Genomic DNA, 17,845 nt, shown 5'->3' with positions numbered 1-17,845 from the left:
GGGTACCACAATTACCGGGACATACTGTGCTTCACTGCTGCAGAAATTGTGGAAGACCATCAGAATCGAGAGGCGTGGTATGCTGACCAAAGGTGTCTGCCTCCTGCAGGATAATGCCCCAGTTCACAACTCACATGTTGCTTAGACAGAAACATGGTCCTGTGGCTATGAAATCTTTCCTCACTACGCTTATTCTCCCAACCTTGCATCATCAGACTTCCACCTCTTTCCAACCATGAAGTTATTTTTGAAGGGCAAGCTTTTTCCAGATGAAGAAATGCTGATTTCTGAGGTCAAGTCGTGACTTCTGACGCAACCTGCCGGCTTCTACAGACGAGGTCTCCACAGCTGCCTAAAGCGATGGGAGAAGTGTTTGACTCTTGCTAGTAGCTATGTAGAGAAGGACTAATAACTGTGCCCAGTTTCATTTGTCTTGGTCCACAGGAAGTATGTCAGGGGAAATCTTTAATGAACGCCCCTTGTATCTGTGGATATTCTCATTGCCTCCATCACCACCACACAACTGCTGTAAGGCTGTAGTCTATCTCTAGAAAGAAATGAAATTGACTAGACATAAAAATGGTTAGCATTCAAGGGTGTGTACCAATGCTTCCACTTAACAAAAATAAAACATGATATGCAGGCTGCTGGCAGGGTGGTAGAGGATATAAACATCACCTGTGATGAAACCCAACACAAAAAAAGCCACTAGCGTGACACATGCTGTTTCTAACCACAATTCCTCCAACCCCCAAAAGCTTTCCCTGCCAGTTGGGTGGAGCATAGGTATGGCCCACAAACTGTTGGTGAAAATGGGTTGTCTCGCCTTATTAGCAGAAGCACCTTTGCTGACACAAAGTTACCATTGACTGCAACCCAGTAACTTAAATTGGCCTTAAGTCTAAGGATCTATCCCTACTTACATGGGAGTGAGTGCCAATGAATCCATTGGGATTGAGACATGTATAGGATTGTGCTGCAAGTGTAATAATGTAAAAGTTGACAACTTCCAGAGGGATTGCTGTCTGTAGGTGCACAAGTTTCTTCAAAAGGCTGGCACTTTCCCACTTAGTACCACTAAATCTGGTGTCTTCTGTGGTGACCACTTCCAGGACAGCCTGATTAACATTGCAGGAAGCTGTCAAGGTCCACCTAAGTCTGTGTGTTCTACAATGGATGATGGGGGCTTCCCGGGGTTTCAGGTAGGAGCATTTCCCAGCTCTGTGCAGAGATATCAGAGACTGAATATGTGCTCTACCATTGTGTTATGACACTCCCATATAAGAATCACCTTTTCTGTCCAAACTACAAGTTTAAACCTTGGTCACAGTATACCCAGAATCTGTGATCTCTTAGTCACAGTTGTGTCAACCCTGTGCTAACATAAATAAAAAACTACTGGGTCACAGTAACCTGATTTCTGGCCCATATACTGTATAAATTTATTCAGTTTGCATTCACAATAATAATAATCCCAGACACATACTGACATGCTGTAACCTTTTATTGTTAACTTTAATTATCTTTTAAATTGTTTTAATTATTTGGTTTTAACTGGTTTTCATTGATAATTTTAATATTTCTTGTAAACTGTTTAAAGGTTTTATGACAGTCAAGCAGTATATAAATCTTTAAATTGTGGGGAAATACAAAAGAGCTATGTGGAGTATGGAAGTCCAAGCAACATCTGTAACTAGATATTCTTTTAGGAGCTGCAGACACCTTTCCTTCTGCACCTAATATTTCGCCAGGTACAATCATCTCAGTATAAAGGTCTAGAAATAAACTTCCTTTTTCAGAAACAAAAGCAGATTTTTTTCAGGATATTGTACCAAGTGCAATAGTTTATAAATGTATTGACTTTTTTTTGAATATTCAGAAGGAACCTTGGTCACTATTTATATAACTGATATATCATTGCCAAAAAAAAGTCTTATGCCATGCTTGTTGAATTAACATTTGTTAAGAATGCAATGGGAACATACTGTAACTGGCCAGAACATTTATGATTCCCCAGCATTAAATGGTCAATATAAATGCTTCTACCCCAAAGTGTGTTTTGGCGGGGGGGGGGTATGTGACTGTATCAGTTCTAGATTTTAGATCCATGATTAAAGTTTACACTCCTTCAAACTTCTCCAAATTGAAGTTCTCTTTTTTCTGGCTTGCCATTGCTTTCATTAAAATATGTAGAGAAAGTAGTTTGCTCTTCCTTTCCTCTGGGCTTTGGTTTGTGTCTCACAGATTGCGCCTGCTGAACTTTGTACCTACGGCAAGCTAATAATATAAACTACTAGCTTTGAGTCACATTGCTAGGAATGCTCTTGGCAGGCCAAACTAGTACTGAAATTTGCTGTTTGAATTGCATCTTCATTGCAGTTGTGTATTTGGATGAAAGGTTGTTATACACTTGTGTACTTTTTTGGAGCCTTGTATTAAATACTTCTTCACAAACCTAAAGCTTTAGTTCTGAACCTACTCTTAACCACAGTTTTACTGAAACTTCGTAAGTCAGTTACTGGCTTGCGCCAGTAAACAAAAGTTACGACTAACCACATTTTGTCTAGCTTCAGACAATTACAGTTAGCCAAAAATGGAAGGGAAAGTTTCTGACCTTGCAGCCACACTGGGTGCTGCAGGCTCTCATGTTACATCCAAATGCAGCTAGAATAAAGGCGTGTAAAATGAATCCTGCAGATTTTCCTCAGTATAGTATGCTACTCAGTTAAGTTTTATTTACAGCAAAATGACATGACACATACACAGCTTTGACTCTTTAATTCTTCTCCCCCACTTTACACAAATACAGTTCTTTTTTTCTTTTTTCTTTACAAATTTTCACACTAAAGAAATCCCTTATTTTCCAGAAGAAAATATATCACAGACCACTTTTCAAGTAATTTCATTCAGTAGTTTCTAGTGCTTGAGTGTTCAGAACAACTCAGCATTAAAAGTTCACATTCTTTCATAAAAGACAAAATACATTTGACAAAAAACCTCTATAAAATCCAAGATTAAAAAATGGAACACCCATTTTGTAGGTTTCGATCCAACTAAGGACAGCCCCAATGTTTTCATTGGGTCAGTTATACTTAACATTAGCAGCATGGAAACAGATTATTTCTCACAAATAACTTCATTTTAAAATATATATATATAGGAAAGATTAAGAGAATTTTTTTCTCTTAATGTCAAATAGGAAAGTACAGACAAATAAATTAGAACCTTTTTCTATTAAAGTCAAATGCGAAAGTACAAATAAATTATTAAAAATCAAGTGAGAAACAACCCTTGCAGAGTTCTCAAAGCAATTCCATAAGCCTAAAACACAGAAACAATGGTAAAAGTATTCATTAGTCATATCATTTAGTTCTGAAACAGTACAGAAGAAACAGGTTTGATAGTCAAATGCTCCACACACTAAATGCAAATATTTCTCTTGTTCAGGCCAATAATACATATTAAGACACCTTTACTTTGCAGAATGTCTATGTGTCTAAAACACTTGATTAGAGATCAAAAATAATTTTTAAAAATGGATAATTGGGGGGCAGGGGAATCAATACCTTGGTTTCATTGCTTTGGCAGGTGGATTTGATGCATCCTAGAATTCCAAAATGTAAACAACTTAACTTTGTCAGTTAATTATTTTACATAGCATTTAAAACTTTAAGGGAGATATGCAACTAAGGAATCCTCAGAGTAGATCCAATGAGGTTCATGTGCTTAAAGTACACAGCAGTGGATCTACTCCGAATATGACTCAGTTGGATACCATCTATAGTTTTAAGGCACTTGGGAATCTGTTGTATAAATGGATTCAGATGCATCTAAATCACATTAAGGTAATCCTTGAACATTGAGATTAATAATCTGACATGCTGTAATTGTTGGTAGAGAGGCGAATAGTGATCTGGCGTCTATTCACTCAAAAGTAAGCTCCACTGGAATCTGAGGTGAACTGAGAGGCGGTTTGGGGGTTGACGCTGGAGCTGGTAGGAAGTGGTTTGTGAGTAAACAGCAGGATGGCTGCAACTTTTGCTGCTCGGTACAGAAAGGTCAGGTGAAGGGTACTTACTAAGGAGCAGCACAAAGTCAAGCCAAAAACCAAGTGCTTCAGCAAACTCTCATGAACAGGAGCATTTGGAAATGCTACAGCGTTACAAAGCTGAGAAAAAACCACAAAGCCCTCATTTGCCCCTGAGAATTTTGTGTTCAAGCCTCCGGAGGGTTTGACCACATACAAAATTGCCTTGAGTGGGATGGAGCAGCTGAGGCGGATACTCCAGAGAATGCCAAAGATCTGGTCCGTTGGGCAAACCAGGCTGCTGATAGCCAAGAGATTCAAGCAGTTTGAGGGCTAGTGGATAACTCTGAGTTTACACACGGAGATAAGCCTGTGATGATCTGGGTGGATTCTGGGATATAGTGAACTTCCAAGTAGAAGACGTCAATAAAAAAATGAGAACTTGAGGAAGCTCCAGGAGAATGGACGGCAAATGGCAGGCGATGTTGTCCAGGCCAAGAGACCCCTCAAGAAGAAGGCAGCCCTTCAAAGGGCAACCAAAGCAAAGAAATTTGTGGCCCACCCAAGCAACGACCTCATTGTTTTCTCTCCCCTTATTTAATCAGAAGGGGCAAAATAAGTTTGATTTTTATTTACAAATCGGGGTGGGTGGGGGTAGTGGGTAGAAAGAAAATTTACTGTGGTTTTTCTATGTTAAGTACTATTGTATGTTTAATAAAGCTTGGTCTGTGTCTTCTGAAAAAAACAGTAAGTTCCACTGTTTTTAATGGGACTTACTCCCAGGTAAGCAAGCAGAGGATTGCTGTGCAAGAATGAAAAAATCTAAATATACTTACTAAGTGGTAAGCCTCAGTGAATAGTGAGACTTAATTGAACATACATAAGGTTCATTAATTAATTGAACACACACAGGACTGAACTATAGAAGCAGAAACAGAATATCTACTCAAGGGAATATTCCACTATAACAGCAGCGTAAGATCGCAAACAAAATCCATACATTTTTAAGGCATTTCCCTTCTGTCCATAAAGCAAGGCTCTGAGGGGATGCCAAATAGCTGGTAAGACCAAAGTTTGACCTACTTTTTACCCCATGCAATAGTTACGGGCGTTCACCTCTATCAGTTTAAGAGCAGCATCCACAATCCCCTCAAGAGGAAAAACTCACGGAGAGGTACCACTCCGAGGCCAGTTGCCGAAATTGCAGTTTTGGCTTTCAAAGTTGTATGCAAAAGATCCTTAAAGATTAAGGATGCGTGCAAAGGTGACAGAGGGAAGAAGTGCTATATAAAAAATTAGTGTCCTTTACAGAAGTGTAGACCAGCTTGACGCTCCGACTGTATGCTTTGAACAGCTTTGTAACAACAAAATGGCTCTCACAATACAGATGAACTGAACCAGGTCGAAAGCTTCTCTCTTAAAGGTCTGTCTTGTCTTCATACCGACACATGCATGCTGCTCTTTGACTGTCAAGGTATGGCTTGCATCCTAAATGTATGACTGCGTCAAACACTAGTTGAACTGTTGATTCACATGCTGCAAGGAAGAAAAAGCAAAGCAATTTTTAAATTCTTGTACTGAGGCCCAGTTGTCACCATAAAGAAACAAAGCATCTAGTTAACCTGGAACCAACGCAAGGTATGCAGCTTATTCCGCTGATTGACATAAGATGAAATTTCAATCTATCGAACAACCAACTTACACTTGTCACTTCCATCATCATCATTGCTCAGAGCAATCCAGAGTAAGACCACCACCACGGGAACTGGGGTGGATGTGGAAATGCGATCCATGTAGAGGTACCAGCTCCACACGTGCTTGAGATAATGATATGTAAAGGTAAAGGTACCCCTGACAGTTAAGTCCAGTCGTGGACGACTCTGGGGTTGCACGCTCATCTCACTCTATAGGCCGAGGGAGCTGGTGTTTGTCTGCAGACTGCTTCCGGGTCATGTGGCCAGCATGACTAAGCCATTTCTGGCGAACCAGAGCAGCGCACGGAAACACCGTTTACCTTCCTGCTGGAGCGGTACCTATTTATCTACTTGCACTTTGACGTGCTTTCGAACTGCTAAGTGGGCAAGAGCTGGGACCAAACAACGGGAGCTTACCCCATCGCAGGGATTCAAACCACCGACCTTCTGATCAGCAAGCCCTGGTTTAGAACACAGCGCCACCCGCGTATATGTAGTCAGCTATAATGTGAGTGAGCCCTATACCTGTTTGGGCAAGTTTAAGGTTTGGTGGGCATCAGGTTCATAGCAATACACAAGCAATTCAGCTCCTGCAATAGGACAGAAGTTGCTTGTATTTTGCACTGTGCTGATCACAAATACAGCCTGCAGGATTTGGCTCACTCACAAGTGTGACTGTGGCCAGTCTACACTGTGTCAAAAGTAGAATCAGCCCCAGAAAAAAAACATGATGTTGTGACCTTCTTTGCACCAAACTTGCAGAAATCAAAACTGCAATGAAGGCCTAAAATTAGGAACTGGCAGATAATAAACCATCAAGAGAAGCTTTTTATTCATTCATCATATAGTAAATCTAATGTTCACTCTACACACTGCTATAGCAATTAGGTGGAATTGCTACATGCTAATGGCTTTGCTTAGGTAGGACATGTCTTTTTCACATTCTACTGTAAGGGGAGGAATGTTCAGTGGTGACACAAGATAGAGCAGCATTTGCAAACAGGATACCCTACAGATGTTTTGGACTACAGTCCAAAACCTATTCCAGTCCAGGACTACACTCCAAAACCTACTGACCCAGTCAAAACCTATCCCAAAACATCATCTTACAGAGCTGCACAAGGAGAGAAGAATTCACCCAAACTAGGCAACACAATCTTCCATTGCTCATGCAAGATTTCCAATTTCAAGCAAATCCTTTCACTGTTGTGCAAAGATGGACACAATCCATACTTTATCATCTGTTAGAAAGTGATCTTCTTTATTAGCTGCACACAGGCACTGGGAAAACTAAACAGAGTTAAGTCACATTACTTTGTGCCCCTGGTTCAGATTTCTAATAAAACACTACCTACAGTTATATGTAAATATCCATTACAGCTGCATTATTCCAGACAAGCTTACCTTGTACGCTCTCTGGTATTCCCAGTGTCTTCTGTACATCTCTACAGATCTTAGAGAGGCAATATTGAAACTCTTCGTCGCAATCGTGTTTTTTGTTGCCACAGGTATCGTAACACCTGTCATGTTGATTGCAGCATTTTGTCATTGAAGGAATGCCAATGTCAAACTGAGAAGCAAGTTCTAATAGTTAGCATTCCTTGAGAACAGTTGTGAGGCTTGTTGTTATTATTATTTTTAATGTACTAGAAGATGAAACTGTGTCTCCTGAGGGAAACTCACGTATTTTGTGGTTTTTATATCGTAATTTTATATTGTGAACCACCCTGAGATCTGCAGATGAAGGGTGGTGTGTTAATTTTTAACAGCAACTCAGAACCAGCTACAAGAGGGATGTGTTTATACTCCCAAAATATATCAAGAAGTTAATAAAACAGATCAAGTCTTAAAGGAGAATTTTAATAAACCAAATAAAGAAAGGCCCACAGGAAATTTAAGATGGAAATTGGAAAAGGATTTTCATCAGAGAAACCAAATTATAAAAGTTTCTCTAAAGCAGTCATGGGAGCAAAGACATACATTTCACTCTAACAGCACTAGATGAGTTTACCATGGCAATATATGCTTTCTTCTGATGCTTCAGCTGTGCCTTAGAAGGCAGAGATGGCTAACCTATGGCTCTCTAGATCAGTGTTTTTCAACCACTGTTCCGTGGCACACTAGTGTGCCGCGAGATGTTGCCTGGTGTGCCATGGGAAAAATTGAAAAATTCAAGAGAATTACTTTATATATAGGCAATATAGGCACAGAGTTAAATTTTTTAACATTTTCTAATGGTGGTGTGCCTCGTGATTTTTTTCATGAAACAAGTGTGCCTTTGCCCAAAAAAGGTTGAAAAACACTGCTCTAGATATTGTTGGATTCGAGCTCCCATCAGCCTCAGCCAGCATGACCAATGGTTAGTGATGGTGGCAGATATAGTCTAAAACACCTGGAGGATCACACATCTTAAAGTAACTAGGAAAAGGGGACCCCTGTCAGTCTGGAGAAACTAAACATGGCACTTGGTTGTTCTAGCCTAGCATATATTCCAGAGGAGGAGAAACCTAGAATTTGCACATTCAGAGACAAACTGATAATCACATAGGGGTCAGAGAGGACTTTTTGGCCATATTGGCTGATAAACTTGTAATGTTTCCTGTAACAAAATTTACTAGCTTTTGCCATACAGGATAGTTCTATTATCAGATTCTCAATGCATCCAGCACCCCGCCTAATACCCTCAGCAAAATAATAATAATAATAATAATAATAATAATAATAATAAAGTAGATCAATCTACAGGACTAAGAGAGGAGTGGGTGGTGACAGCCTTTGCATGACAGGAGCATTTAGACTGGCAGATTAAGGGGTAGATGTCTTGACATGTGAGGTGGCAATGGAGGAGAAACAATTCCACAGTACTTAATCATGCAAAATAAAAAAAATCCTTCCAGAAGCACCTTAGAGACAAACTAAGTTTGTTATTGGTATGAGCTTTCTTGTGCATGCACACTTCTTCAGATACCATCTGAAGATAACACAAGTGTGCCTGTTGGTTTTAATTATATTTAAATGTTTAAAATCTTTATAAACTGTTTTTTTTTAATTAATATTATCTGCAAATCGTTTAGAGGTTTTACTACAATCAAGCAGAATATAATTTAATAAAATAGTAATAATAACTGGCCACTGTCTCAGAATGAAGGTTCTCATATTTTATATCTATAGTTCTGAGGCTGCGAAGACTCCTCTTGGGAGTCTGAGAGATTTAGTTTTGTATCTGAAGAAGTGTGCATGCACACGAAAGCTCATACCAAGAACAAACTTAGTTGGTCTCTAAGGTGCTACTGGAAGGAATTTTTTTATTTTATTTTGTTTTGACTACGGCAGACCAACACGGCTACCTACCTGTAACTTAGTTTTTTAAATTTTACAAAAGCGATTTTGAGAGAATAATCACAACACTTTGTGCTTAGACGAAAACAATAGCCTACTATTTACATAAACTAGTTGCATATTTACTATTTACATATTACAGTCTCTCCATATAAATGTGAGTGTTTTCATAAATTTAATACAGGTTAATCCAGTTACATTGCCATTTAAGCATCTTTCCTTCTTTTTCATCCAAGCACAGATGAAGCTATTGAGCAGGAGGAAGTACTTGATAAGAAGATACTTACGTGAACTCCAAAAAGAGGAGAACCGCAGCCATTGGGTGGTGAAGGCTTATAGTCATAGCGAGGTAAAGGCTTATATCCTGTAAAATATAAAGAACTCTGAATACTCAACATTTTTCATTTCCACCTGATTAGATGTCTCAAGGCAAGAGCCCGTGAATAATATCCATCTGGTACAGATGTATATAAATTATCCGTTCCGCAGAATTCAATAAAACAACCCAGTATAAGCTGTTATATACACTTGTGTGTTTGGAGACTTCAGCATAAGGAAAATTAATTTATTACTACATTTAGATTCTACCTTTCCTCCAAGGATTTCAAAGGGGAGTCCACATTTTATCCTCACTAAAACCCAGTGTTGGTTAGGCTGAGTTGTGGTGACTGACTCAAGGTCACCCAGGGAGGATCATGGCTGAGTGAGGAAGTGAATCCTCACCTTCCAGGTCCTAGCCCAACTCTAACCACTACACCATTAACGTGGAACTAACTATTCTGTACTAAGGGAGCAGTCCTATGTTCCCTGGGAGGGCAGCTGAGTGGAGTGGGGAGGCACAGGATGGAGACCTTTCTCCCTGGGGGTGGAGAGGGAGTTCTGCTGCTGGAGGTGTTCCTAGGGCAACAAAAGAAAGCTCTGCTGCTCTTACTGGTCCACCATACCCAGACATAGGCTGTTTTATGGGGATGTCAGAGGAGGCTGTGAATCATAAGGATCCTAATTCCCCTCATGTGGTCCTCAAGAGGTTGCCCAGAAGGGAATGTGGCCCTTGAGTTGAAAAAAGCTTTCTTGCTCCTTCAGAAGTGGCATCTCCTGCATCACAGAATCTCCCTTCCCTTAGGATTATTTAAGAAGATGCATTTCTCAAAACACATAGTATATCTAAAAATTTAGGGAAAAGGTATACAGCCATAGTTATGAAGTTATATTTTTAAGCAACACCATTTAAAAAGTAGCTTGCTTTCCACATAGCCATCTTCTCATCTCCTTGACCAGAGATAACTATGGGTAAACTTTGGCCACCTCATGAGAAGAGAAGACTCCCTGGAAAAGACCCTGATGTTGGGAAAGATGGAGGGCACAAGGAGAAGGGGATGACAGAGGGACAAGATGGTTGGACAGTGTTCTCGAAGCTACCAACATGAGTCTGACCAAACTGTGGGAAGCAGTGGAAGACAGGAGTGCCTGGCGTGCTCTGGTCCATGGGGTCACAAAGTGTCAGACACGACTAAACGACAACAAACCACAATCAAATTGGTTTTAAAAACTGGGCTCCAACTGGTTAACCTGAACTTTCAGTGCTGATGAAGGAAGAATGGATTATTTTACACAATGATTTCCAAATACTGTACTTCAATCCACAGTTTATCAAAGTGATGCCTAAACACTGAAGAATATATTTATAAAAGCTTTGTCTTTCTGTAATATAATCATTTGGCACCATTACAAGTTAACCTCAACTTGATAACACTAACTGCAGCTTAAGAAGCACTCTGCTGGATGTGATCAAAGGCCCATCCAGTCCAGCATCCAAAACAAAGAGAACTTTGAGGTCATGATAAAACAACCAACAATACTAACACAGGCTTATCAAGCATCCAGGAACCAAGACAACAATGCACTAATCTTTACAGTCAACATTTTAAAAGGTCACTGTTGTTGGCTAGCATCACAAGTGAGATCCTACGGACACATGTTCAAGTATGCAAAGCTTTAAGATTGAACTGCCATAAGGTTGGCAAACGTATTTTAGGCTGCAGCCTTTACTCCTTTACATAGAATATGCCCCATTAAAACTCAGTAGAATTTATAGGTCTGCAGTGTATTAACATTTGCATCTTTCAACCAAATGGACCCAGTATACACCTTCTGATCTAAAGCAAGTTTATTTATAACATTTATACGCCAGTGCAGCATAACAGTTACAGTGTTGGACTAGGACCTGGGAGAGCAGGGTTCGAATCCCCACTCTACCATGAAGCTCAATGGGTTACCTTGGGCCAGTCACCATCTCTTAGCCTAACCTACCTCACAGGATTGTTGTGAGGATGAAATGGGAAGCAGAACAATGTACACCACCTTGAGATCATTGGAAGATAAAGGTGGTATATAAATGTAATAAATAAAAAATACATTGCCTTCTGGAATCCAAGGAGGTACATACAGGATTATCTGATCACAATTCATGCACCATCCAAACCATTTAGACTTGAACCTAACGCTTTCAAGATTCGGTATCAACCGGGAATTACCGTGTTAACCTCCGCCCCGCTCTCCCCACTTCTTTAGGGCACTATCGGCATTACCATCGCTGCACTTATACTGACAGAGCCCATCCTCTCCTCCCAGGAGATCCAAAGCAGCATTCAGGTAAGTGTCGATCTTGTGGACGCCGTTCCTGATGGTCTTCAGCGTCATCCTCCAGTCCGGGGTCTGGGCCTCCTGGCACTGGGCGGGCAGGGGCCGCATTCCCAGCAAGCCGCAGGTCACAAGAAGCGACAGCAGGGCCCGGCACATCGTCTCTCCCGAGCGCGCAGGGGCCAGAGTGCCAGAAGGCCGCCCACGCGCGGCGCAACGGAGCTCCACGGATTCGGAGGGCTCGGGCGGGACGCGCGCACGCTGCCAGGCCGGCTAGTCTCCCGTTCCTCCCGCGGACAGCTGCATTACGCACGCACAGTCGTCGTCGCAGGCAGCCGCCTCGCCTTCACGGCGACCGCTCGGAGGCCACGGAAGCGCTACCATCCCGGACAAGCCCCTCCGGTCCCTGTTTGCAGCGCGCCGTCCGACTCCAGCACTGCAGCCCCGCCTCAGTCGCGCTCGCGTCAGGGCGCTCCGGGCGCAGGGAAGGAAAGGGGGCGCGGCTAGCGCTCTCCCGGTAGGGAAGGAGGTCGTGGCGGCTGGAGGTAGGCGGTGCGCGGTGGCCGTGGCGGCTGGGCAGGCGCTTGAAGCTCTTCCAGAGGCCTTAAAGGAAAAGCGAGCATTCTTTCCTTGGATCCCACGGTTTCCACTTCGGGGGTGGATGGGTGACGGACCTGTATTACGGGGACAAAAGTCACCTTTCCCTCCCCACTGCGAGCCCAACCGCGCGAGAGAGCGCGCGCACTGCTGAGCGAGTTGCTCTGCCTCCACCGCCTTGCCTGAGCTCTTTTCACACCACGCTGTTTCTATTTTTCTTTTGGGGCTAGCTACCACAATTGGTAGAGTCTTCTGGTTGAGGGGAAAGACACAGAAAAATGGTTTGGGAGAAGCTAAATCCTTCTTCTGGAGGTATAAATTTAATGCGCGATAAATACAACTCAGGACAGAACAGGCTTTTGCTTTTCTTTTAAATGATTTTTTTGCATTTTTTAAAAAATTAATTTTTTATACATGTGTGCGTATTTAAAGTTGTCAGCCCCAAACGATAGCATTTTTAACTATATAGTGACTGTGAAACAATTCTAGAGACTGAGTCCAAGAGATGAGTATTTCACTCTTTCCCTTCCAAGAAGCTGTTGGCGACAGCCCAATTTCCTCCCCTGGTGTTGTCTATGTTCTTCCTAACATTTTGTGTCCAAAGTACTATGAACCATAAACTTGTACACACAGTCTGGCCAGCTTCCCCCAGCCACACAATCCTCACCACTTTTTAGGCTGAAATTTCAGCTGCCTGCAACTCATCACAAGGCTTTACAATTTATTTTTCCCTTTAATTCACAAACTTCTAACTGCATGTGCTACCTTGATTGCAATGAGCTAGTAAGTTCTAATTACCTTCACTGAGTCCCCAGCCGGACAGTTTGCACTGGTGGCTGCCTCTGAACATGTACAGTATTGTGACCAGGGAATTGGATGCTGGCACAGAGTCCTACAGAGAACATGTTGGGCTAGTAGGCTTGTCCTTGGGTCTCATCTCCAGGAAAGCAATGCCATTTTCCCTATGTCAAAGTTCTCATGGACTATTACTCTGTTTAAAACAAATGGTTCTGTTGGGAGAGAGGCTTACCACTCCAGTCAAGATTTTATAAGTATGCACATTTCCCCCCCCCCTGCAAAAAAGAAAAGGGTTATAAAAGTGCAAGCAAATTGTAAACTTTGGCTTAGAATAAATCTGAAGCATAGTCAAATACTTCATATGCACGGGTGTCCACTTTTTGCAGTAGTATCCTGCCCGGTTTTCTGAGGCTTTTTGAAATTAATTAGATGAGGAAAGATTATTATACTCATCTGAGACAGAGCAATAATAATTGAGTCCTCCTGACTGCATTTGCTAATAGATCAGTGTGTGTGGCTGACTTAAAGCAATATTTGCTTCTGTGCACTGGTATACTTTCGAACTGCCTGGTTGGCAGGAGCTGGGACAGAGCAATGGGAGCTCACCCCGTTGTGCAGATTCGAACTGCCAACCTTGTGATCAGCAAGCCCATGAGGCTCGGTGGTTTAGACCACAGCGCCACCCACGTCTCTTTTACCTATGCTTCTGTGTCTATATTTGAGGTGGTATAGAGCCTATATTGTATATTGTATAGACCCATGTTGTGCTTTGACAATGGAGAACTGGTAGAATGTGTAGTGTACAGATGGAGCCATACAATATCAAGGCCTAAAAGGCCACCATATTCTGTATCTTGATGCAAGGCAAGGCCACCTGCCCACCATTCCCATTTGAGAGTTGCCCAAGCCTAACAGTGTGCAGATGTCAAAACCCAACAGCTCCCCAATATCAACTCAGCTGCAGTTCACTGTGGTCCATTGACCTCTAGTAGCCTCAGCTCCTTTAGCTAGCTACAGGTGAAACTTGAAAAATTAGAATATTGTGGAAAAATCCATTTATGTAAGCAATTGTTTTCATTAGCTACTAGAGTTTAATATATGAGATAGACTCATGATATGGAAAACTAGATATGTCAAGCCTTTGCTTGTTATAATTGTGATGATTATGGTGCGCAGCTGATGAAAACCCCAAATTTGAAATTGTTAATTTGGGGTTCTCATCAGCTGTACACCATAATCATCACAATTATAACAAATAAAAGCTTGACATATCTCGCTTTGTATGTCATGAGTCTATCTCATACATTAGTTTCACCTTTTAAGTTGAATTACAGAAAGAAATGAACCTTTCCACGATATTCTAATTTTTCGAGTTTCACCTGTATATTAAAGGGCTTGAATCATGTTCTGCATTTACAGGCTTCTGAAGGATAGAATAATGATAACCTAGTTAGAGATGTAAAATTTCTGGAAATGTTGAAGCTCAGGGAAAAAAACCCGTTTTTTCTCTTCTTTTTTTTAAAAAAAACAAACGGAAATTTTCAGAAAAATTGAAAAAAATGCTACATTAGCACTTCTTTTTTCTTTTCCACATTGAAAGTCATTCTGTTACTTTAGAAACATATAATATAACTATGGATAATTTTAATGGGCATAAAATTATCACAACTAGCATATTAAAAATAATGTGTCCAAACAATTACCTGGTATTACAAACAGAATTTACTTTAAAAAATAATATTTATTTGTATTTGTAACAAATGGAGCAACAATCTCCTGAACTGTTTACTAGTTTAGGTGGAACAAAAAAAAAAAAAAAAAAACTCCACAAAACAATTTTTTAAAATCAAGAAGTAACAATTATTCACATTTCCTCTCCACAGTATTAAAAAAAACACATTCTCATAAAAAGAACTGAAGAAGGAAGTGGGACTAAGTTTCAATGAATGGGCAGGAAATTTAATCAGAATCATTTCCTGAGCTGTAATTAAGTATATACTTTCAGGCCCTCTTTGTTGCTCTATATTTTCTTCCAGTGCTTTGAGGCCTAGTGAAGAGGAACAGAACCAATGCATACCACACATGCAAAAACAAAACTGAAACCTTTTTCTTTTATGGTGACAACAGCACCTCCTAAAGTCAGAAATGTATCTTGTTCTTGCATTGGAGAGTTCAGTTTGTAACCTAGGACTTGCTTGTCCTCACAGAAATTAGAATAATCTGATATACCGTACCATACATATTTTTTAGAAATGATTTATAAAATATTTGAACCCCTTATCTTAAAATATTTTTGTAGTGAAATTTTCCCCCACTGCTTGCCACCGTGTAGGGTTATTGGCGTTTTCCCCCACCCCTTTCAGTAGCAAGTAGGGGGAAATGTAGGATTTCCTCACTCCCCCGCCTCCAGCTACCCCAGCCACCGGCGTCCGGAGTGAGGAAAAATCCTCCTTTGCTTTTGCCTGCACCCAGCCCTCCGGCCGGGTCAAGGTAGATCTTTCGCTGCCACCACCCCCTGAAATTTGGGACCTAGCTGACGCCACAGGACAAAGCGCGGGGGCCGCTTTTCCTGCGTTCCAGCAGACAGCCTCCCCGGCTCAAACAGAGCCACAGATGTTTAACTTTTAACGGTAGACTGACCAATTGGTTAGGACTGGAATTAGCCAAGCAAACGTGAGAGCAAACAGGAGACAAGAACAGGAGTTCTCTAAAACATCTTTGAATTAAAGGTTAGCAAAACACAAAAGGCACAATTTCCAAAAGACAAGGCACAAGCTTAAAAACAACAAAACATTCTAATTAACTAGGCTAGACTAGACTAGATACACATACTAAATCCCTCTCAAAACAAAATCGAAAATTCTTTCTAGTAGCACCTTAGAGACCCACTGAGTTTGTTCCTGGTATGAGCTTTCGTGTGCATGCACACTTCTTCAGATACACTGAAACAGAAGTCACCAGATCCTTAAATATAGTGGGGGAGTGGGGAGGGGTATTACTCAGAAGGGTGGTGGGAATGGGTGATAGGCTGATAAGTGTGGAAAACCTGTTGACGACTCTAAACGGCTGCAGTTAGTCTTGCAGGGAAATGCAAGGGGTGAGATGGCTAAAGATGGCTTTGTTATGTATAATGAGATAAGAATCCAATGTCTTTGTTCAAACCAGGTTTCTCCTTGAACAAAGACATTGGATTCTTATCTCATTATACATAACAAAGCCATCTTTAGCCATCTCACCCCTTGCATTTCCCTGCAAGACTAACTGCAGCCGTTTAGAGTCGTCAACAGGTTTTCCACACTTATCAGCCTATCACCCATTCCCACCACCCTTCTGAGTAATACCCCTCCCCACTCCCCCACTATATTTAAGGATCTGGTGACTTCTGTTTCAGTGTATCTGAAGAAGTGTGCATGCACACAAAAGCTCATACCAGGAACAAACTCAGTTGGTCTCTAAGGTGCTACTAGAAATAATTTTCGATTTTGTTTTGACTATGGCAGACCAACACGGCTACCCACCTGTAACTAAATCCCTCTCCTTCAGGCAGGGTCGGATACTTAACTGCTTTAGCATCTGAATGAGCTGGCAAAAGTCCTTAGTTGTTCCCAGGCTGGTAGGTGTGAGAAAGTCCTTCGACGCCTCAGCTCTCCAGCAGCAATCTTCCAGCAGTAGGCAAAGCTCTAAGCTGGTAAGCTCCTAGCTCCCCCGCTCCCCTCTTGCATGACACCGCCCAGCATTGATAAGAGGTTAGCCCACGTGGACCCTCTATTCAGTATCCAATAGAGGACCTGGCCTCTAACCCCGTTAGCCAATTACTGCCCTTAGGTCGTTAGTCTCACCTGTCACAGATGAAAGGGCAGCTGTGAGTCTGGGCTGTTACCTCCTTGATTACTCATCCACTTAATAAACACCAGCTGGCCCTAGCCTAGTTCTCATCAGGGCCAGGGTGCCTCTCTGGAGCCAAGACTTACATATCTACTTGATTGTACAATCCTTAAAGGCAACTCCTTTTACATTCCCAAAGGGCATTTCCCGGTCATTTTCCCATGGTACAGCGATACCCACTATTCTGGTTTACCCAGAGGTCGTTATTTCCAGAACCAAAGATTTGGTATTTCACTACAATTTTATTCATCATGTTAAAAGAAAACATTCCATAATCTATTTTTTATTTTTTCAATTTTTCCAGTTTTTCGGAAAAAAACAAAAAAGGCTTCAGGAAAAAAATGGGGGAAAATGTTTTCCCCCCAAATTTTTCTGGTTTTTTTCCGGGTCTTCACATCTCTACACCTAGTTGAGGAACATTCCCTAGAGCCTTCTTGCTCATTGGAGGAGTCTGAAGTCTACTCCTCAGAGTCTGGGTGGTGACGACAGTGTTGTTGTTGTTTAGATACCATCCTTCCATCTGAGGATCACAGGATCTTCTGAGTTTACAGTACTTCCCTGAGTTTTAGCAGGTCGGGTGCAGGATCCAAGCATAGGTCCTTCCCTAACACCAGGCTCTGAATTTCTTCTGAGCTACTGCTGGATAACTAAATCTCTGAAGTTTATTGGCCCAAGGCCATGACATTCTCCATGCATTTTTTGGAACACTAGGGAAAATAGCACTTAAACAGGACTTCAGAATTTTAAGGAATCTGCAACTGTTTGAAATGTTTGAAAATAGCCTGTACAGTAAGATACCTGAATATTCTCCGCCCATAGCTATTATGCCATCTTGTGTATGGTAGAGCCTGCTTAGCAAATCTCA

At 41.5% G+C, this 17,845-nt stretch overlaps 1 protein-coding gene across 1 annotated transcript; it reads right to left on the bottom strand.

Annotated features, from left to right (window-relative positions):
• Nucleotides 1-2,708: 2,708 nt before the first annotated feature.
• PLA2G12A (phospholipase A2 group XIIA) lies at nt 2,709-12,106 on the bottom strand. The gene is made up of 4 exons (XM_033160439.1): nt 11,649-12,106; nt 9,348-9,424; nt 7,126-7,291; nt 2,709-5,563 (listed from the first exon to the last, which is right to left on the bottom strand). Exons 1-4 carry the CDS (start codon nt 11,857-11,859, stop codon nt 5,445-5,447), a joined length of 573 nt encoding a protein of 190 aa, XP_033016330.1. The 5' UTR covers nt 11,860-12,106; the 3' UTR covers nt 2,709-5,444.
• Nucleotides 12,107-17,845: the final 5,739 nt, after the last annotated feature.

Source organism: Lacerta agilis, chromosome 9 (assembly GCF_009819535.1).
Source record: "Lacerta agilis isolate rLacAgi1 chromosome 9, rLacAgi1.pri, whole genome shotgun sequence".
NCBI lineage: Eukaryota > Metazoa > Chordata > Lepidosauria > Squamata > Lacertidae > Lacerta > Lacerta agilis.
Note: the sequence above shows the minus strand (reverse complement) of the source record. Positions and strands in the feature narration are given on the sequence as shown.